At 27.0% G+C, this 23,681-nt stretch overlaps 2 protein-coding genes across 5 annotated transcripts; one reads left to right on the top strand and one right to left on the bottom strand.

Annotated features, from left to right (window-relative positions):
• Nucleotides 1–336: 336 nt before the first annotated feature.
• Nucleotides 337–4,427, bottom strand: LOC132948484 (NEDD8-activating enzyme E1 regulatory subunit). 2 transcript variants are annotated; one of them, XM_061018969.1, is made up of 11 exons: nt 4,127–4,427; nt 3,936–4,031; nt 3,168–3,332; nt 2,924–3,106; nt 2,490–2,842; nt 1,804–1,955; nt 1,612–1,745; nt 1,345–1,547; nt 873–1,009; nt 694–811; nt 337–588 (listed from the first exon to the last, which is right to left on the bottom strand). In XM_061018969.1, the coding sequence occupies exons 2-11, from the start codon at nt 4,001–4,003 to the stop codon at nt 476–478; spliced, it is 1,626 nt and encodes a 541-aa protein (XP_060874952.1). In that variant the 5' UTR covers nt 4,004–4,031; nt 4,127–4,427; the 3' UTR covers nt 337–475. The 2 variants fall into 2 exon arrangements, with proteins under 2 accessions (XP_060874952.1, XP_060874951.1); XM_061018968.1 differs by having other exon boundaries at nt 3,936–4,427.
• Nucleotides 4,428–4,506: 79 nt separating this feature from the next.
• On the top strand, nt 4,507–13,996 carry LOC132948483 (F-box/WD repeat-containing protein 7-like). Of its 3 annotated transcripts, XM_061018965.1 has the most exons (13): nt 4,507–4,684; nt 4,745–4,887; nt 6,723–7,059; nt 7,479–7,570; nt 8,414–8,537; nt 8,619–8,753; nt 8,821–9,012; nt 9,154–9,333; nt 9,445–9,626; nt 9,704–9,929; nt 10,079–10,289; nt 10,354–10,458; nt 10,524–13,996. In XM_061018965.1, exons 3-13 carry the CDS (start codon nt 6,724–6,726, stop codon nt 10,685–10,687), a joined length of 1,947 nt encoding a protein of 648 aa, XP_060874948.1. In that variant the 5' UTR covers nt 4,507–4,684; nt 4,745–4,887; nt 6,723; the 3' UTR covers nt 10,688–13,996. The 3 variants fall into 3 exon arrangements, with proteins under 3 accessions (XP_060874948.1, XP_060874950.1, XP_060874949.1); XM_061018967.1 differs by lacking the exon at nt 4,745–4,887; XM_061018966.1 differs by lacking the exons at nt 4,507–4,684; nt 4,745–4,887 and adding an exon at nt 4,903–5,148.
• The last annotated feature ends 9,685 nt before the right edge of the window (nt 13,997–23,681 follow it).

Below are 23,681 nucleotides of genomic sequence, written 5' to 3'. Positions count from 1 at the left end.
CAAATTTTGTTTCTGATATGTCAACAATTTCAGAAAAATTATCTACTGTATAATTTAAAGTTGAAAAAGACTGTTATCATTTGAAAAACAAAAGTTTGTATCTCCACAGGACACTCTGTGTAGTACAGAAAATCTCAATAATTTGAAAATATGGTCTAAAAGCATATTTATAAATTCCAAAAATCAGATTTTGAATAAATGCGTTATTAAAGAGAAAAAAGGGGGATGAGCATTGAGTATGCTTAGTGAATCACACTATATTATTCTCTATCTACAATCTGCTTATGTAGTAATAATATGTATTATTAATTAAAATAATAAATGGAAACTCGTATATAAAATAATGAGTATTTTTATTATTTATAAGATTTTTTTAAAAATAATTAAAAATTATATTTGTTTCACATTGAAGAGAGAAAAAATAATATTAAATAATTTTACTTCTAATTATTGGTTCTTAAAGTCTTAAGATAGATTACAATGTAAAAGATTCTGTACTGCAGTTAATAGCGTTATATACAAACGAGTTGTTTACTGGTTTATATTGTCGTGTGATTATTTTTATTATCTCATGTGATACACAACCACCTGAAAATAAATGTATAGATATTTGTGAATATATGAAAATTTGATAGTAATTAATTTGGTACAAATGTCTTATAATTTAAGGATAAATAAATAGTAAAATCTTACCAATAAACGAAGATACACTGTGCAACTCAGACTTGCCATAGCGACAGTATTCATGTATGTAGTCCTCTTTTGTAGAAGACATACAACCCCATTCACTTAATAGTTTGGATATGCATAACTAAGGATATGTGATGTGTTACAAAATGTATAGCTTTTCAAGATATAATTCTAGTGTTTACCTTAAGCTTGGGAATATCAGGTTCAACTTGTTCATCAATTTCACCAGGGTATGTATAATATTCCGAATAGAATCTTTCTATACCACGCAGTATGATATAATGTTCGATCAAACTGTCTGGATCTTCAAGGCTTTGAGCTAACAATAAATGTAAATCATGTTCAATAATAAACCAAATAGTTAACTAAACCTATAGGTAGTAAAATACATATAGTATTATAATCGGGCCCCATTGACTTAAGTTTAAGTTGTTTTTTTATCCAAAATAAGCGTTCTTCCAATAAAATTAGGAAAATTATCATTACAAATAAATTTTTTATAGAAAATACATGAAATGAATTATACTTGAGTTCTTTAAAAAAAAAAATAGACTTAAAAAGAGTATTAATGGGTTTTTTCTTGGAGTAGCTAAGTATGTAATGGCAAACCCTAAACGCCTATGAATTTTGAATATAGCCAAACAATAAACTCACATATCTCATTATCAGCATTTCCCTTACGTTCATACTCATCAGCTATTCGTGTACCTCTAATAACACATAACTCAGATGCATGTTTACAAAATATTTTAATATCTTGTTCCGTGATTGTATCATCAGGGAGGTTAACATTCTGAAGAAGTTGTTGGACACGGTTGTAGACTGCCTCTGCGTCTTTGGCAGCTTGCTCATGATATCTAAACATATATGTGAATGCTTGCACCATATTTAGCCATTAAAAAGGAATTATGAAAAACTTACAATTGTTGCAAACTGATGTACTTAAAAGTATCAGCTGTCATATCGGGTAGTGTTCCACGAACTGGAAGCCTGCCACATCCTTCATTATTTACAAAATCCTTGAGCGCTCTAGCCATTATCCAGAAAGGTTGACTCTAAATTAGTTTATAATTAATTTAATTTATTCACAATATTTATAATTTAGTTACCAACATTTGATGTCAAATTCATTAACTTTTCATCTTTAAGTATAAGCTGTATATTTTCTGACAATGATGTACGATTATATGCAAAATTAACAGATCGAATTGCTTCTTCAAAGTTCTCTTCATGATGCAAAGTACCATTTTCATGTTTTCTAATACCTAAAGTACATTAATACAAAAATTATATTTTTTACTCAATTGTTTAAAACTAATGGTTTGTTATATATTCTATTTCTATTAACAGTTAGTCTGATTACTTCGAAGGTTAGGTTGGTTACCTACCTAACTTAATCACATTATAATTTTCTTTTACTTTTAATTTTTAAATAGATTTGTATAATTTTAATCTTAATTAAAAAAATTGCAAGTAAAAATGTTAGTATATTTTAACTAATAATAATAATAATTCTATAGGGAGGGGATATGTTTTTTTATTTTTATATTTATTGAATAAATTAAATAATAAATGTAACATTTAATTTAAGTAGTTATCAGATATTGAGTAATAAAGCTATGATTTTATCTATATTATACTTATATACATAATTATTAATTATAATGATTTATCTTACCAAATTTATTTATACCAAAAATATTATTTTATTTATGAGAGACAATAATTATAATTTAAACTTGATCTAATATTATTTTAATATTGATGAGTTATTTAAAAAAAAAGAAAATAATACTAACTATTTTTTATATTTTCCCGGATAACTTGTTTTTGCTTATATGTTTCAGGCAGTACATTGACATCACCAATATCATTACACCATTTTTCTAAATGTTTATATAATATTACAAGATAAGGAACATGCAAATGATTTGTAAGATCGAGAGCTTCTAGATCATAAGTATCAAAATGTGCTTTAAGTTTCTGAAATGGACAATCTAACCGAAGATCAGGATTCTGGTTGTCTGGATGGGTTTTGATCATAGTATGTTCAGCAAGCTGAAGTCTCATAGAACCAAAAAATCCATAACTTTGACATACTAAAAGAGGAATATTGTAAATCCATAGCTTATGAGACAAATCAATAATTTCTCTAAAAAGAAAAACAATTACAATCTTCTATTAATATATAAATTTACATTTAGGTATAATTTTTGGCTATCATTATTTATACTTCTCATGTAGCGACGTAGTGACAACGACGTTAAATGTATTAAATAAACCGGGATTCAAATCTAATAACTTTAGTAAACATTCATCAATAAAGTGACCTCGTGTGTCTGGATTTAATTCGCATAAGAGTTGTGAAGCAATTGATCCTCTTTTTTCTCCTATTCTATCTGCTGTAAGGAAGAAACTAATGGAGAAATAGATGATTACAATTTTAATCAAAATAATATAGTTTTGATAGAGCTTACTTAGAACCTATATCCTCTTCAGTTATAACTTCATTGTCAATTATAGTGAATGCTCCAATACCAGGTAATACTAATGATTTCAATATCTCTGTTCCTAATGCCGTAGCATTAATTAAACACACATGAGCAGTTTCTAAATCTTGCTGCCCTTGATCACCCCATAATCTAAAATAATAAATATTTCAAATTATATAAATAAATATTACAAATTAATAAAATAATTATTTGTAGGTAATATCATTGGTTATAAATACTTAGTATTAATAATCAATGGTAATATTAATAATACAGGCATAGGTAAATACAGCAATATTATGATAAACACTTTAACACATTTAGTACAAGTAAACAATATTGTTCTTAAATAATTTAAAATAAAACATTGAATGATATTAATTCTAATTACCATCCTTGTTATGACATTTTTGTTTAGGTTAGATAACATTTATGGATATGAATATAGTAAATAAATATTTCTTTATTTTAAACCTAGACTTAAAAAAATTAGAATAATAATATTCATACAACTAGGGACATCCCGGACATTTATCTGGGGGGGGGGGGGGGGGTGTTTAAAATTGTATCAACAGCACATACCCTGAGAAATAATATTTAAAACTAAAATATGATTAAAAAACGGGGGAGGGGGCTACGGATAAAACTGTATATTTTTGTTGGTTAATTGGTTAAGGTTTCTTATTTAACAATAGTATGTTCTAAATGTTGATATTTTTAAAAGCAATTGATGATAAAAAATTAAAAAATCACCTCAGTTGTCTGTCATATTTTCGACTTCGTTCTGACTGTTCAGGTGATTTTGGAGACGGTACAGCCATAGTAAATTTTAAACAAATAATCTAGGTACTAATGATTTTATATAGATAATTATAACAATTAATACACTTCTTAAAATGAAAAAAAAAAATAATACAAATGTATTAGTAGTTTTCAATAATTACTCAATATATTGTGAATGTTTGATGTGAGCAATGTGATCGAATATGATATATATTATTATTTATTTTTATTAATAATTTAAATGTATTATATTTGGTATATAAGAGTAATAATACGATTAATGATCTACATGATTCGGTATGAGCACGGACTACGGACTTGAGGATATAGAATAGGACATGAGTTAATCATTCGAAGTTTATTGTATGAACTATGAAATATTATGCCGGATGTAAACATGGAGTGCAAATAATATGCAAATTGCAAATATGCAATATTAAAATAATAAATTATAGTATATTTATTTTCCTGATATCATGGATATTATCTATTAGATTATTAATTAATTGATAAAAAAATATTTTTGAGGTTATATCTTTACCAATTTTGATGATAACATAGAAATAAAAAAGAAAATTTTTTTAAATTAACTAGACACATTAATAATTATTAAAATTGTTTAGACTTTACTCTTTATTTCTTAATGCTTTTGTAAATTATGATGGTTGATGGGAAGAGGAAGAAGGTACACAATTTTCAGTTTTGAAACGTGAGATTCGGTAAGTATATTGTCTGATTCTTATCAATAACAATATTGTTGATTGTTGATAACGTGCTAGTTCGTCATGGGTCGTTGGTGAAGGAAGGGTGTCCCAGGGGCCAGTGACGAGTATTTATTTCTCATAATCGTATCTGAAATTTTGTCGTTCGTTTTCACGCAAGGAGTTCGACACCTGCTACCATTAAGAAGACCATATTTATGGTAATTATCATTAATACGTTATTCAATTGATTTGCCAGTGGTATTGTTAAGAAGTGTTCGATTTTGAAGTTAAATTAAAAACAACAGTTACGTCATCGACCAATTAAATTGAGATCTTACTCTCGAAACGCATGTTTCACCAAAATCGGATTTTTTATGCACCTTAAAATCCATCGGTTGTGGGGGTGTCTCTGCTAGATGGTTTTAAATCTCTTGCGTTTCATTTATTGAACGTATAGTGTACTTGGACAAACACTGTTAGTGAGTACATATAACCTCAAACATATTCCTACTTAGGCTGTAGCCCTGTAGGACTTTTTATTATTTATAACTTTTTATGTAGGTATAAACAATTTAAAACTAATTCCATTGAATAGTTATTCTTAAATTTATATATGAAAATAATTTTCATACAACTTAGCGTAAACAGCCATTATTTTAGCGTTCTATAGGCATTTGCTAAATCATGCAAATAATATACCTAAATATATACATATATATATATGTGTATGTGTGTGTGTTTAATTTAAAAAAAATGTTAGGATTATTTTTATAGCTGAGCATGTAAAGTATTATTTCATACCTATGCTACTCATTAGGTTAGTTTGTAAAATTTAAAAGTGGTGGGAAAATATGCATTATTTGATAATACTTACAAATGCAAGAAGACAAATTCATATTTTTGCTTAGCTCAACTTTATGAATCATCATTAAATTAAAATAAACTCATGACCTGTAATTATTTTGTTTATATTATTTTTTTGACCTACAAAGTGTATATCTGTTAAATATTTTAAAATTAATTTTTATTGTTTAATAAATTTAGCTAAATATATAGGTCATTGGTCAATATTTATTATTTCTATTTTTTTGTTATTTATTTAAATACATGTTGATATAATTTTAACAAATTTAAATATACTAATGTAACATTAATCTCTTGCAATGATTTTTACTAATGTACTTATATTTTCTTAATATCTATTAGTTTACATTATTATGTAACAAAAATATTCCTTAACATTTTTAGTTTTCATAGTTAATAATTGGCAAGAATTAGTTATAATATCGAGTTACATTTATTTTATTTAGATAATGTAATATGTATAAAAAAAATAAAAAAACTTGGAAATTCTCAGCTTTTAAACATTGAATAGATTACTGCATTTTATGTATTAATTTGAATTCAATGATAAATCATTGTATACCTACAATAAAAAACAATCCTGAGCGGAGACAATCTGTCAGTCTATATTTCTGAAAATAATATGTTTTATTATATATTTATAGTGCTATTACTTATACGGTAGATTAATTTAATTTTTGCCAATTACAATTTACATAGGTACATTAATAGTATGTAATTATTATAATAGTATTTATCAAAGGTAAAGATTGAAAATTGGTACTGCTTCTCGAGAATGCAATACAAAAAATAATAATTTCATTGTTAAATCAATATAATCATTAATCATTGCTCCAATCACAATCTAAAATTAGAGATTTAAAGGTTAATTTTCTATTATATCTCAAGCTTTTATATGGTTAGGTACCTATGTTAGATATTTATTTTTATTAGTATTTAATGAAATAATATACTAATATATATTATATTATAATTATAAATTGTTATCTTATTCATATTGCTTAATTATATTTTTTAATATTTATCAAGAGTAAAAACCACAAAGAAAATAAGTTTATTAAATATATGTTTATAAATTTGAATTTTAAAGAATTGGAACACTTGGTTATGTGGTAACACAGGAGTTTTCATATAAACTACATTTTTTTTATTAATTATGATTTTTCATTAGTATAATTCTATTTTACAGAATGGAAGGCGATCAACTGGATTTCGAAGACCCGTCTACATCGTGCCTTGAAAAGAGTGACTCTACTAGCCAAAGTCCGACCATGTGTCCTGTTGTATTGGATACAGCAGAAGAAGAACTGATAGCAGAAGAATCTGCACCAACCACAGATTCAGATGAAATTGGAATAGCTAACATTGAAATGAAAAATGTATTTAATCTTCATTTAGTTGATAGTACATGTACAGACCAAGATATTTATTCCGATGAGAGTCCTTTACCCGGTGATTGGGTTAATGATGATTGGACGGATAATCCTAGTGAACAAGAAGATGCTTCTAATTCTAATGGTGTTATGGTAAGTGATTTTTTTTATTTTGCTATTATTTTGGATTAAATAATGGAACTTTAAGATAGTTATGTTTTTTAGGATTTATAATTTCTCTTCAGAAAATTGTGCTGTTTCATTTTTATTAACTTATTGGTTTGGTTAAATTTAAGTTCATTGAATTGATCTTATAATATTTATTTATCTTAATTACATTAAAATGTTAAAACAATAAATTATCAATCTACTTTTTTTTTTTTATTATTCCATTAGAGATAACACAACTAATATGTTACTAATTATTTTTATATTTTATTACATTTGCATTTTAAAGTATTATTTTTTATAAATTTCATATTTTAAATAAGATTATTCTACAATTATTAGTGATACTTGGTATAAACTAAAAAGTTAATATTGTATTTTAAAATTAATTTTATTTCTATTAGCGAAAACGAAAAATATCAAATTCCACATTAACGTCTGAAGATTTTCCGTCCAAAAAACAATATTATGATCAAAACAATTTGAATCTTGAAAGGTATGTTATAAAATATTAAGACCGTACATAATAATATTATATAGTTGCATAGTTGCTTAATAATTGGAATCGTATATTTAATACCGTGGTAGGTTTTGTAATTACTAAATGTACCATATTTAATCAAAATAATTACATTTAAAAAATTTAAAAAAATAATTTTACATTAATTTGGGGTTTAATTGTAAAATATGTTTCATCATTCTTAGTTATTGATAGTAGAGCATAGCCAGAAGTCTTGTTCGCAGTATGTAGAAACTAAATCGGCTTACACATCAATCCCCCTCCTTGCTCCCATATTTAATTTTTTCTATTTATACTTATTATTTAATAATACAAAAAAAAAAAAAACAATTTCATTATTGTTGGTAAGGACATTTGAAGAACCAGGCAGTTTACCTATTTTATAGATTTGTTTTGACTCCTCCAACTATGTCCCGCTGTAATATTTTTCTTATTATGTCTACTATACTCATGGTTTAGAATTGGAATAAGGCCTCTCTAGCTCTGCATATTCCCTTATCCATTCTCTACTAGCTTAATCTTTGGTTGGTTGGAAAATTAGAGTAGATCACATTTGAAACCCAAAACTTTGCTATAGTTCATATATGTCACAATGGCCTAAAAAGTATATGTTTATAAAGTATTAAGTATATATTATAAAGTAAATGTAAAATCTTAGATAATTAATGAAAAACATATTCTATGATAATTACTTATTAGACATTTATTTGAAACTTATTTTGTTTTAATTATTTTTAAACATCATCTATTAACATAATATAATATATAAATTCAATGAATTGTGAAAATTGTTTTAAGTTTAAATTGTATTATTTTTAGACTGACGCCAAAATTGGCTGATACTGAATTAGATAAAATTGATAAAATAAAGATTCGTCGAAGTTGTATACCGTCCAAAGATGATCCTCCTGAAGAAATGATGGAATGGCTAAAAACTTTTTCGGTTTGTAAAATTTTGGCATTTGAATTTTGAATGTTCTTTAGTCTCTAGTTATATGAATTAATTTCTATATTTTTTTTACAGAAATGGTCAAATGCGGAAAGGATGTTAGCTATAGATATGTTGGTGGATGAATGTGAACCTACTCAAGTTCGCCATATGTTACAGCTTATTGAACCACAGTTCCAACGAGACTTTATTTCTCTACTTCCCAAAGAAGTATAATAATCATTAAATAATATTTTATTTTGTGAATTTATTTTTATTATTACTTGTTTTATTGTAGTTGGCATTATATGTTTTGTCATATTTGGAACCCAAAGACTTGTTAAAAGCAGCTCAAACATGTCATAGTTGGAGGTTTTTATCTGAAGACAACTTACTATGGCGTGAAAAGTGCCAAAACGTTAGTATACCTTTGACGGATCCGTCTACTATTAAGTGTTCAAAAAATCGCAGTGTTACCTCACCGTGGAAGGTATGTTTGTTAACTTTAAATATTAAAGTTTATTTTATATTAAAATTGACTATACAATATTATTTTTTTTATAGTTTTAACAACTATACATTTAGTACTATACATATTTAACATTTATCAAATTTATAATTTTTTTATCAGTCTTCATACATGAGACACCATGCAATTGAAATGAATTGGAGAGTAAAACCAATAAGAATGCCAATAATACTCAAAGGCCATGATGATCATGTTATTACATGCTTACAATTTTGTGGAAATCAGGTTGTTAGTGGTTCTGATGACAATACACTTAAAGTTTGGTCAGTTCTAACTGGAAAAGTAAGTTTTTAAATTAGTTTGTTATTGTTATTCATGTTTCAATTACTATAGTTACTAAGTAACTATTATTTACTATCATTAGTTAATTTAATACATTGGGTACTTCTATAGTGTTTGCGTACATTGGTTGGGCATACTGGTGGTGTATGGTCATCACAAATGGCTGGTAATGTAATAATTAGCGGTTCCACTGATCGCACTTTAAAAGTCTGGAACGCAGAAACTGGTCAATGTACACATACATTGTATGGTCACACTTCAACAGTTCGTTGTATGCATTTACACGAAAATAAGTAGGAAGACATTTGTTTTTATATCAATTTAAAAATTAAATTTGTAAGACACATTTTATATTTATTAATTTCTTTAGAGTTGTAAGTGGATCAAGGGATGCATCACTCAGGTTGTGGGATATTAAAACTGGTCAATGCTTGTCTATATTCCTTGGTCATCAGGCTGCTGTACGTTGTGTCCAATATGATGGGCGATTAATAGTTAGTGGTGCTTATGACTACCTAGTCAAAGTATGGGATGCAGAAAGTGAAATTTGTTTACATACATTATCTGGTCACACTAATCGTGTATATTCTTTACAAGTTCGTTTATTTTTAATCACTTAAATTTAGTAAATGTTTATAATATATTTTATATAATTATATTACACTATATATATATTGTTTAGTGTATACTAATGTTTATATAATCTATGAAATGAGATATAATAATTTGATAAAATTGTTTACAGTTTGATAGTACTCATGTTGTAAGTGGATCTTTAGATACTAGCATAAGAGTATGGGATGTAGAGACTGGTACATGTAAGCACACTTTAATGGGACACCAATCATTAACATCTGGTATGGAGCTAAGAGATAATATCTTAGTGTCTGGAAATGCAGATTCTACGGTCAAAGTATGGGATATACTTACTGGGCAATGCTTGCAGACGTTGTCGGGTAAATAATTATAATTCAATATTTTTTTAATTATTTATTATTTATATAAATTTTTTATGAACAGGTTCAAATAAACATAATTCTGCAGTTACATGTTTACAATTTAATACTAGATTTGTGGTAACCTCTTCCGATGATGGGACTGTGAAATTGTGGGACGTAAAAACTGGTAATATTATATTTTTTAGTGTAAAAGATTCATTAATTCAAGGAACTTAATTGTTTAAATTTTAGGTGAATTTATTAGAAATCTAATTGCACTAGAAAGTGGTGGTAGTGGTGGAGTTGTATGGCGAATACGTGCAAATGAAACAAAGTTAGTATGTGCAGTAGGCAGCCGCAATGGCACCGAAGAAACCAAATTATTTGTATTGGATTTTGACGCTGACTACAAGTAACATCAAATAACAAATTTAGTAGTTTGCATCACATTTTTTTATTTGTGGTTTAAGGAGAGTTACGAATATTTGGGACTGTTATACTTAAGTTAAAAGATGTCCCTTATATATTATCAGTTATCACAAATTACCGTTATCATAATGTTTCAGTATTACCTATGTTTTTTATTATTATTATTTATAAAGGAGGGAAATTAAAGTGGTTTCTGATTGATCTAGAAAGATCTATGGAGTGTTTTTTGTGATTTATAGCACAATACAATTAAGTTATAGATGAATTTGCATATTATTTTCTAGTCTGAAGCTATAATAATCATAGTTTGATATTCTGTGAGCCGAATAAATTGGTTATTTTTTATTATTCCCAGTATACTTTTTAATATGATATTTGAGAAATATTTGAGATACAAATTATTAAATAGTTTGATAATATGTTGTGTAAATTTGTAATAAAACTTAACTAAATACTAACTTTGATACGTCATACGTTATACATTTGTATATTACAGAACTTCCACCAAAATGTTGTTAGTTTTTAAGTTAAGTTCTTTCTATCTTGTTAGGAAACAAATGAAAATGTTAACTTATCACAAATTTGTATGTTAGAAGCTTTAACTAAAAACATTTCAAAAGTTCATAGACTTAACTTTTATTTCTTTGCAGAATGGTTTTAAGATTTTGTTCTTTGATTTTCTTTATTTTTATTATTATTATTATTATTACTATAAATTTTGTTATTGATAAAAAGTATTGGTATTTTTTTAACTCGCCATAAGTGTTAAGTTGTGAGGAGGAGGAGAGTTTGAATTTCAAGATTCTGATTTTCTTGATGTATTTTTCTATTTTCTTCTTCCTGATCTCATAAGAAAAAAACAATAAATTATAATCTATTCTATGTAATCCTTTTCTAAACATTTATTTATATTATTTTTTTCAAATTTTCATTGTTCAACTATGATAAAAGAACTCTTATGGTTAATAATTTCATAATTTATTTTTGGTAAAATTTATTTCAAAATATATACAGAGTAATTCCCCAAGCATGATCGGATCCCCAGAATTCAAAAATGTAGTATTAAATTAAAAAATTAAGGTGAGTATACTTGGTAAATTTCCCTGTATACAAATAATAGAACTAAAAACTATGATCTTTTTTTTTGTCTAATTTTATGACTTAATCAATTTTAAATAACTTATGAAATAAATCGGTAAATCACTAGTTTTCAGGAAAATATTTTATTGTAGCCCATGCTTCAGAGTTAGCATTCACCACTGGTATATATATAATATAATCATACCTTTTATTTAAAATATTATAGAGAAATTAATTATAGTCGGTTTTGTTATTACTAGACAGCAATACTTTTACAATTTGAAATTTTTTTTTATGTTTATCAGTTTATCATATTCAAAAACAATGTATAATTTAAAATGTATTATTTGCTTTTGGGTATTTGAAGGTTAATGGTGTTTGAATTGGTGAGTTTAAATATTTTGCTATCAAAACAAAATATTTGTTTGTAAAAATTGATGATTTATTTTACTAATTACAAGCTATGAATACTAAATAATAGTTACCAATTCGATTTTTAAACTGATAAATACAAATAGTTTTATATCTGCAATCCTGTTTTGCTTATATTTGCACACAATAGTGTCATGTTTTGAAAATTTAAACACAAATAAAAATATTTTTCAGAAGTATTAACACTGCTTAATAGTGTGAATATCTAAATTATGAAGGCATAGATCTTACATAATAGGGTGTTTAAAATATTTTTTGGAAAGAAAAATATTTGTTATCAAACATGTTTAATTATAATTTGTCTGATATGTCATCTTCGTTGTAAAACAAATAATTGCTGAACTATTTTAATTATTACTAGTATAACAGTGGTTAATGTATCAGCTATTTGATTTGATTAAATTAAAACTTTTTAAAGATCTCAATTGATTGTGGCTAATTCCAGAAATAATGCATACTATTCAAAGAATACTTTGACATTTTTGTAGATGGGAGAAGGGAACTTAAGAAAATTAAGTGACTTAAGTGCAATAAAATTGTTTTCTTAAATGAATATTTAATAATATTGCTTTAAATGTAAATATTATGTATCTTTATTTTATAATTAATATTAATTTAATTTAATGATTAAATTTGTTGATTATTAATTAGACCATTAATTATTTTCTGTATGAAAATAATTAAGAACTTATTAATTACAATGCTCAATGTTGATAGGATGTAAATATTATATTAGTAATAATATTATTTAACTATCATGTCATTGATAATTGTGTAATATTATTATTTCAAATGAACAAAATAACCATATTTTGTTTTGTAAGTGCCAAAAACTAGACTATTTTGTGGTTAATTTATATAACAATCCCATGTAATTAATAATTACAATGATATTGTGTCCACCTCATAGATAATAAAAGAAAGGATAGGCCATTCTTATATTAATGTACGAGGGGTTTGAGAGCCGGAATGTGGATGAGAGACAAACTGCTTTTATATGGTGTTTCTCACTCTAGCAAGTGATCATTATTTTATTATAAGACCCCTTGTAACGTTCATGCACGTGTGATAAGATGTCATGGCCTATCCATTCTTTTATTATCTATGGTCCACCTACCATATTCGTAGTTGCCAATTGCAATTTTGTAATTAATTATTATAATTTTTTTTTTTGATAAAATCTTTTTCACTTGTTTCTGCCCTGATATGTCTTTTCCATGACATTTGAACCTGATGTCTGGTTAAACAAATTGTTGTTACCCGATATAAGTTTAATTGTTCTATATATTAATTAATGTATTACCATCAAAATAGTTTCAGTTTAACTATTATTTTATATTTATTGTTTTTGAAACAGTGACAAATAATAAATGTGTATTTTTTTTTATTTTATGTAAATTATATTTGTTTAATTATTAGTTTTGTTGTTATGGCTGCATTAGTCACACAAACAATAAACATAGTAGTTCAACTACATGCTAAAAATAGTAAAATTATTCTTAGAACCTGTGATTTATTAATTTACTTCTTTCTTCTTTTGTTATATTGAAACTCCACCATAGAACTATACTTTGTAGTTTTATATTTTGTTTGTGAATATATTATTATAAAATTAAAGTAACTTTATACCAATAGATATTTGTAATAAATAGTAAATTATTTTAAGTTACAGCTAATGTTTAAGTAATTCTGTTGTTATTTATTTTTCTCTTGTTTATAGTCGTATATAAAATTGTACGATTTGCATATAAAAGTAATAAAAATGTTTGTATGAAAATATATAATATATGTCGTTACAATTTCCTTATCGGGACCAATAACTATAATGGTCTATATATATTGTATATGTATGAGTTTATTATATTTACATTATTATTAGGAATTTGATAGTTTTAGGATTTATTAATTTTATAATCAAATTCATTAAAAAGTGAAAACAATATATTGTTATAAATAAACATAATTTTATGTGCAGTTGTTTGTTGACCACAGTGCTACAAATAAGTCTTACAGACAATGAAAGAAGGGTAATTGTCTTGCTATGCTCACTTCTGCGTTTTAAAAATAATTATAATATAGTCAAAACCAAGTGGCTTTTTAAATTTCAATAGTTGAAATAGTTTTTGGAAAAATACCCCATGTATTATTCTTTATCCTAATATTCTTATTAAAAAAAGCTTTATTTTCAGATACCGATACCCTACTTCTAGTTTTCTTTATTGACAACCGATCACAACCCTATTTTGGGCTTGAGGCCTTGAGGGTGATATAAAATGTTACAATTATATTTAATATTTTTTTAAATCGATTGTATATTTGTATCGAGTATAATAATACTATTGATTGATGATTATATATTATAATTAGAGCGCGGATCTTTAGGTTTTTAAATATTTTTATTGGGTTTATGCAGCTTTACGAGGATGAAAAATGTGGACAATTTATCCATCATAGAGTTCGTAGGAAAAAATTTATTTTTCATATTTTGGACATAATAGGATATTTAGCCTATTTGTCATAGTTTAGAATATATTCAATTATTTTTCATAAAAAAGCATATTTTATTAATTTTTGCGTTGTGATTTTTCTAGGAAAAAAAATTATTTGATTTAAGAATGTTAAAAATAAAAAATCATTGAATTATCTACTTAGTTGTAATTAAATTGGTAATGTTGGTTATACTGTTACTCTCAGTCCGCGATTGTACCATACCACAATTTAATATATACTTAAAGATATATTTAAGGTATATCTTAAATTGTGTACCATACTTAGATTATCGTAATTGACAACTGATAACGTGGTGAGAATGATTTCATAATAAATAAATAAATATAATAATTTATCTTTTTCCAAAGAATGGTGCATACCAGTGGCTGATCCAGGGCTTAATTTTTTTTTTGGGGGGGGGGGGGGGGTGGGAGCAAATGCTCTTTTTGCCTCCCTCTGGATCTATTTTGTTTTTTATATATAATTTTATTATATTTATATTCCTATGTAGGTATAAACTGTTTTAAATTTGTATATTTAAATAATTTACCTGTTATCAAAGGAATGGACCATAACAGTTATTTATTGTTATTAAACTATTTAAGAAAAAAAAAATGATATTATCTGTATATTTACAAGGTTTAAGGAATATTTAGAGATTATTTTAGGGTTTTTATAGAGCATATTAGCATCATATTTTGAGCTTTTAAGAATCTAAAAATCCGCGCTTTAATTATAATAAATAGGTACCTATTTATACTATAGATATACCTACAGTATTAAAGGATTTTTTTTCCCTTTATTAAAAATATTGTGCAGAAATAAGACTAAGTAATCTAAATGACAGACATAATATTTCTATAATAGTAAAATAAAAAATTCTTGGAAAACATCAGAAAACATTTTAAATAAGACTTAAAAACTCGGTTTTTATTGAATACCTATGTGTAATAAAATTAAAGGATTTTCTTTCCAGTATGATAAAAACAGTCTAAAATTAAATGTAATTTATATACATCTATATATAAAATTGAATGTTTGGCTGATTGTCCTTTATATATGCATTCCTAAACCATGGTACAGAGATAGATTAAACCTTGGAGAAGAAAATAGGCTATATTTTGTCTCTAAAAAGGTAAATTAGAGGGGGTCGAACAATGAATTTGAGATTCATGGTGGGAATTGAAACTTTTTATTTGTTTGTAAATGGTTGCCATTGGTTGAAGATTATTATAGTAATAGTAGAAATTAGTATTTTTTTTTTTATTGTATACAAGTATATTGGTAATTGGTTGCTATAATGCTATTGGCCAATCGAGCAAATCAGTACAAGCATGCATAAAATCAATTTTTCGCACATTGCCTACCAATGTGGCTGAGTTGCAACACTTACTGCAGCGAGTTACTGCACCCAAAAGGAGCTGAAAAATCACAATATTTGTATGAGTTGTCAATTTTTCGGGCAACGAAGTGCGTGGGATCAGCTGTATTATATATTAATTATTTTAAAACAATAACTCATATTGTTCTAACATTAAACAATAGTACATATATTATTTTTTGGTAAGAGAGAGGGCAATGGGCATGAAGATTATTTGAAAGACACAAACGCTACTCACGGATTTGCCTATAACTGTGAGTATTACTAGAGAGCAGTAGACTATATGTCGCGGACTGCCAAGAAAAACAGTTTTAATATTCAATGATCTGGTTTAATGGAACAACGTGTAGAAACATAATCAAATATTCGAATGTAGATAATATAAAGCATGGCTTAAATATACTAGTTTATTGCAATAGTACCTCGACTATATAATTTTATCACGTTGTTAAGGAATTAAAATGGCAACGTAAGGGGATGACCTATACTTAAGATATGGACTGTACCCCATAGTTGAAATATACAGGTTATTGCATATCAACTCGGATTGTTATCTTCAGAAACAAAATGGCTGCGTAAAGGGATATCACAGATATAAATTTTTCTTTTCATCAAAAATACGCTGGCAATAGCTAACAAATTCAAAATCCCGCGCATATATACTTGATTATTATTGGTTCCATTTACGCGGCCATTTTTAATTTTATCATCAAATATTTGATTGAGAAGGGGTATATACTATATTATGCAATAACCTTATATGAAACTAATACTATATTTCCCCCACGTTCTCTTTTCTCTTTTACTCAATATCGTACCCCTGACCTCTTTTTAAGCGCTGTCCATTAGTTTATAGGTCTATGATTTCAACCATGCTGTACCCATAGGTACTGAACTAAATACATGAAACGCGTGCATTGTTCAAAATATGAACCTCTTAGGAACTAGGAAGTCGCCATATGCATTCCGAGTCAAGGGAAAACATGGTAAAATGTTATGTTATCTATGAAAATTGTTATCATTATCATCATATTAATGTTAAAAATCAAATCGGAATGAATAATATGGCGGCTCCCGTATTGTCTCATTTTACATATTATATATGAGAGTTATACATAATTTGCATTCCATGCATTTAGTTCAGTGACTGTACGTCTGTACCCTTACTCTGCCATTTAACTTTTTTGATAACAATATAGGGTATGATTTATAAATGGATATGGGGGTGGAGGGCTTACGGGGGCTTAGCCCCCTAAAAAGTCCGTTATGCCCTCTCTTTTTTTTAGTTGTGAGCGATCGAAGGCTCTCCCACTCACATTGATGTTAATAATGTTAGCCCCCCTTGACATTTTAATGGATTTTCCCTTATGGGCTATATGTCCTATAGGTAACCTTGTATATTTAAGCCATGGTGCCTATAAAGTATAAACACCAATGAATCTACGGTATAGATAGCATAAGACACGTTTATAAGTATAGTGTCATGTATACCTAGTATCTTTACGACACCTTTACGCCTTACAACCTATAACCTATTATATTGCAAGATATTAGACATCAAAGCAGGGCATGAAACCGCTTATGAGGACCCAAAAAAATGTTCGGAAGTGGTTTTTAGAATTAGTGGTAATTGATTACCGGTTAACAATAAATTAACTCTAAAAATGTGGTATCGGTTAACGGTTTGGAAGCAGTTTTAATTCTTCAAAATTACCGCGGTAACCACTTCGGAAACTGTTATTTCCATTTATGTTTTTTTGGGAAAATTTTAGTTTTACTAATTTACACAAAATAAATATTCACTTTATAAAATGTTTCTGGACAAGTTAAATTAAAAATAAATACCTATATGGCTAGGTATATTTTATCATTTGAAGCTATGGGATAAATATAAATTTAAATTAAATTACTCGAAGTATCTTCACTGGACGGTTTCTTCTCTCAAGACATTCAAGTTATTGCACTTAATTTAAAAACATACATTATGCTTATTGTACTTTTTTTGTAGTATAGATTGTATAAATTCTAGATTAAAAATAAAAAAAAAAAAAATTAAATTATTAGTAACTTACCCATAACCATCGATTGAAAAATAGTCCATTGTTCATGGAAAAGTGTTATTCAACGGCGTCAATTACAATAAAATAAAATTAATAATAATCATCTACTATGTTCTATAATATGTCTATGAACCACGGTTTAAGATAGAATTTCTATCTTAAACCGTGCTATGAACCAATGGCCCCGTTTTTAGTATTTTTTCACATTTTATAATTACTATTAGTATTACCTATATTTTTTTATAATCATTTACATTAAAATGACATAGTTATACTATAATTACCTATATTGTTATTTTAATAGTTATTGTTAATAGCCTATATAGGTATATTACACTACGAGTTATTGATTTAATAATATTATAAAATCATTACCATGGCGGCCAAGAATAGTGTTCTAAAATGTATATACAACAATCAACAGCCTACTCGTATTATTATTATAACAGGGACTTATGTTAAATCAATGTGAAAATAATGTTTAACAATACATATTTTTTGTAATTTCATTGTGATGGATATCATAAATGGGAATTTCAACTGGCACCCGCATCTATGTATAATATCAAATATTACCTTAATTTATTACCTAATATTAACAATATAAAATATTACATGTTACAGTGTTTACAGTCTCGACTCTTGAGTGTTAAGTCTTGAAATTTATTTATTTGTGCCTTTCGTGTGAGTGTTATAAGTTATAACTTATAACCAAGGCTCGGAACTTTGGAGGCATTTGCATATTTGTCTAGAAAATACATATTAAAATTCTGATTCGATACAAATTCGATTCATATATGTATGTATACGTATATTTCAAAAACAAAAATTTTTGTTGCATAATTTTGCATATTTCGTTATTTTATGTATCTACGAATTTGCATATTTTAGGTTTAACAACATTTTTATGCATATTTTATAGATTTAACGAAAACATTTTTTGTTTTAGAAATGTATAGTTTAATATAAAATTATTAGATTTATGACAACCAAAATTCTAAATTTTTTAATATCGTGTTATACCCAATGCACTCAACAATAATATTATAATCCCTATATAGTACTGAAAACATCGTAGGTAATAGTCAAGTTTAGATACGTGATATACGTGGGCGCCGGACCAGCCTGTATTTATTTTTATCCAAATTTACCACTGAAATAATATTTTGTACCATGATATAAATTAAAAATATATTAACTTTTTTTGTAGGAACTCAAGAAGATTAAAGTTTGATGAATGGTGATATGAAGGTATACAAACAGGATAACACAGCAATACATAAGGGATGCAGCATGAATTTTTTTAGGGAGGTACCTAATAAAAATTTGTAATTTTGCATGTAAAATTTATTTTGTTCAATAAATTACATAGTTTTGCATATTTTCCATTTTTTTACTGCATAATATACCGCATATTTTGATGTTTTTTAACGCATATGTATGTGCATATTTGAGTACTTTTTAGCGCTTAAAGTTCCGATCCTTGATTATAACTTCTAATAAATAATTATTTAAAATGAAAAAAGACGTCTTTCTTTATTTTTAACAGGCAATTTAATATTTATTTATAACAATTTCAAAATTTTTAAACACGCAGGTGTACCAATAGCAAAATCAACTTTATTTTTTCAAATGGCAACTACTATATTTTTTAATTGATAATGGTAAAGTTTTTTCTCCTCAACATTTTGATAGTCAAATCATCAATTTTGGTTTACTAGTTTATTAACTATAGCCCTCTAAAGTTTAGTTAAATCTGCATTAATAATACTCTTAATTAAAATAATTGGTATAGGTTTAATTTACAAGAGCTAAATACATTTTTCTTATAACTAACTTTTATAAATTGAAATTTGAACCATAAGTTCCCTATATTGGTAGGTATCGCGTGCAAAGTATGAATTTAGCAATTGAAATTCTTTAAGAATTATTTAATAATCATGATTTAAAATATACTATTTGTAAGATATTTAGATAAATAGTCAATCTCAATATAGGTTTGTAACCTAACTAGTTTGTAACCTAACTTTGGCATACTTTTAATGTAAGTTAATTACAGATTTTTAATATTATTATAACAAGAATCAAATACCATTAGGTACCTATTACCTTAGTCCTTAGCCGCCTAATTAAGAATCCAAATTAATGCTATTGTAAGAAAAGTATGATAGGAATTTATGATACAAAAAGTACGAAATAAAATTTAAATGTCCAAAACTAAAAAATAAGAAGTATTATGAATTAAAACTCCTAATTTCATACTTTGCATGCGATACCTACCAATAAGTATAATCTATATGGTTCAAATTTCAAGTTTATCCCTCTACGAGAAGAGCACCACAAAACATTGCGCTTTTTTTATTACGCAATTTTTTTTAATTCTCATACATACCTAAGACATTAATGTCAACAATCGAATATTATTTACCAATTTACCATTAGGTATTACTTTAGCCACTTAATAAAGAATTCAAATTTATGATATTGTAAGAAAAGTAACTGTGAAGTAATTAATTACGATTACCATAATAACAAATTAAGATAATAATATTGATTTTGATGATATTGTATGTTAAAATAAAAATAATTAACTATGGTTGCCAACAATTTTGTTTATGTTTTTTTTTTTAGTGTCATTAGATTATCGATTAAATTACTTAAGTTTATAAAAAGGTAGTTATAAGAAAAAAATATTTAGCTCTTGTAAATTAAACCTATATATTAATTATTATATATCAATTATTTCAATTAAAAGTATTAATGCAGATTTTACTAAACTTTAGAGGGCCATAGTTAATAAACTAGCGAACCAAAATTGATGATTTGACTGTCAAAATGTTCAGAAAAAAGCTTTACCAGAATTCATTAAAAAAATATAATAGTTGCTATTTGAAAAAATAAAGTTGATTTTGCTATTGGTACACCTGCGTGTTTAAAAATTTTGAAATTGTTATAAAAAAAATTGCCTGTTAAAAATAAAGAAACACGTCTTTTTTTGTTTTAACGAAATCCTATGTCATCGATCCATAATCGTTAAAAAAACCCCGCGTACAATGACATAAGATACACTCTGTATATTAGCTACGTTCTAAGGGCGAGAAGGCGACAAGGCGTATTTATAAAAGATTTATTAGACTTGAATTTTTTTATTAATATAATATTACCCATTTTCTATTTACGTAATCGTGAAGTATTTTTAAGTAGGTATAGTTTATTTATGTAATACTGTATATTTTGTGTAATTATTATGTCGACACGAAGAATGTCTGAAAGTAGTTTTGCTAAACGCAAGGCAAAAGAACAAAGAACCATCAGTTTGGATTTAATGAGAGTCAAATATCAAAACTAGTAGGTATTTTTTTAATAAATTGTATAAATGAACTGTAGGCAAATATGATAGGTATATAAAAGAATATACTACACTTCAATATTTATTTTATATTAGCACATTTGAATTGCACTAGATCATAATATTATGTGTTATATAAACTATCAAGAGTTAATATTCTCTACTGTTGTATTTCTCAATATTTTGTAGAACGTTTTGTAGATGATTTATTACAAAAAACTAGAAATATCAATGCGTCTTATTCTATTTTATAAATTTATAAATACTTAACTTTTAAAAAAAGTTAGTTTATACAATAAAATTATTTTTAATGTTATGAAATGACTAACTGATCCTATGCACTTCGTTTCCCGTTAAAAATGGTTTATATATTATATGTATCAATAAATTAGCAATACATTGGATAGTAAAACTTCTATTTAATACAGTTATTATTTTATTATTATTTAATTCATTTTTTTTTTGCTGGACAGATGATGTCTGTTGTATTTTTGCTTTCCAAGTTTTCTACTTTTCCGTTGGAATTTCTTAAAATTTTCTTTCATATTAACCTTTATTAATTACGAACACATCAAAAAAAGAATCAGCCAAATCAGTCATGCATTTTCGGAGTCAACCCGCAACAAAGATTTCCATTTCGCTTTTATATATACATAATATATAGTATATATTATAATTAACGATGGATAGGATTTGATTAACTTATGGATGTGGAGGAAACGGTATACCGTGTACCTTTAATTGTTTAAAACCATTTATATATTTTGCTAAGGGACCCTATTTTATATTTGACTTTAGGGCCCATAAGTGTCTAGTTGCGCCACTGCCAATGAATCGTACTTAGTATCTACGATTGGTGCTTATTACTTATTATTGCGGCTACAGACAGTATACCAACTTTAATCGTACTTATTATTACATTACATTTATCATCTTGTAAATAAAATTATTAATCAAAAACATAGAATACAATTTCAAAAAAAATAATATAAAAATATAAAGTTAATTTTTTTAATATTTACGGTTTTGTTGAATTGACCGGGTTTTTTTTAAAAAAGGTTACCGCTACACGCAGGGGGGATCTATGGGGGTAGCGGGTCAGGAAGTCAGCTGACCCACAATTAATATTTTCTGGTTAAATTGGCCTCTTTTCAGATCTTGGGTAGTTGGACCATATAGAGTAATTATATTACTAGTAGTACCTGTATTATATTACTCTATGAGCTGGAAACTTGGACCCTCGAATAAACACACATACTGTATAAATGAATTATTTTTGTTTTATATACCTAGTACTCAAGTAGGTATAGATTTTGAATCTAGTTTTAATAAGTGGCCCCTTGAAATGTCTTGACCCACAGTTTCCTAACTCTGGATCCGCCCCTGGCTACACGTCCCCCTTAATTGAACTTGGTGGCTACCGGTAATTGTTAATCGCTTCTCAAAATTTAAGCTTACAAACCGGGAAGCGGTTACCTACCAGACCCAAAATTGATCATGATAACAGGTTACCGTTAAAAAACCGGTAACCGATTTCAAGCCCTGCATCAAAGAATATAAAATTATAAAAATTACCTATCTATTATATTATAAAAATATTGCAATACCTAATATAATGTGACGAGGAAATAATATAATCATGGTACCTTCTATATAATATTGTGTGCATAACACAGTATATATTTCTATAAATCTCGTGAAACAATAACAATAATAATTAATAGGACGTATTACTGTATTAGGCACGGTGACCGGCGGCCGAGGGAAAACGAAATTTGAAAATTAAATGAGATAATTAGATAAACATTTATAAGTTACGAATTTACAACAGCTTACCTATAACTTATAAGTTATAATAGTCGAGCGCGCCTATATTACCTCCTGCACGGCGACTGACGACGACGACGACTACGCGTGGTCGGTCGGTCTATTCTTCGGTAGGTACAATCACGGCGTGGCGTACTATAGCGACTACGCGCACGGCAATGCAAAGAGGTTGGAAATACGGTTAAAGATATATAGTTTATCTTTAATCGTGGTTGGAAACAGTGGACCGGCGCGAGTGGCGCGCCGGTCGAGGGCCTATTGATCGCGGGACCGACGTGTGTGCGCTAGCGGCCGGCGGCGGCGGGCGTATCCTCTCTCCGACCGGGCCCCGCGCGCTGCGTGTGTACGTATGTGTGTGTGAG

Source organism: Metopolophium dirhodum, chromosome 7 (assembly GCF_019925205.1).
Source record: "Metopolophium dirhodum isolate CAU chromosome 7, ASM1992520v1, whole genome shotgun sequence".
Taxonomy (NCBI): Eukaryota; Metazoa; Arthropoda; class Insecta; order Hemiptera; family Aphididae; genus Metopolophium; species Metopolophium dirhodum.
The sequence above is the reverse complement of the archived record's forward strand: the minus strand, read 5'-3'. Positions and strand labels throughout refer to the sequence as shown.

Coding starts and splice junctions, on each gene's coding strand:
- LOC132948483 (XM_061018967.1), top strand. CDS start 6,724: ATGGAAGGCGATCAACTGGATTTCGAAGACCCGTCTACATCGTGCCTT. Junction 9,627..9,703: donor ATGCATTTACACGAAAATAA/GTAGGAAGACAT, acceptor TAATTTCTTTAG/AGTTGTAAGTGGATCAAGGG. Junction 10,459..10,523: donor ATTGTGGGACGTAAAAACTG/GTAATATTATAT, acceptor TTTAAATTTTAG/GTGAATTTATTAGAAATCTA.
- LOC132948484 (XM_061018968.1), bottom strand. CDS start 4,003: ATGGCTGTACCGTCTCCAAAATCACCTGAACAGTCAGAACGAAGTCGA. Junction 3,107..3,167: donor GAAGAGGATATAGGTTCTAA/GTAAGCTCTATC, acceptor TTTCTCCATTAG/TTTCTTCCTTACAGCAGATA. Junction 1,746..1,803: donor TAATGAATTTGACATCAAAT/GTTGGTAACTAA, acceptor AAACTAATTTAG/AGTCAACCTTTCTGGATAAT.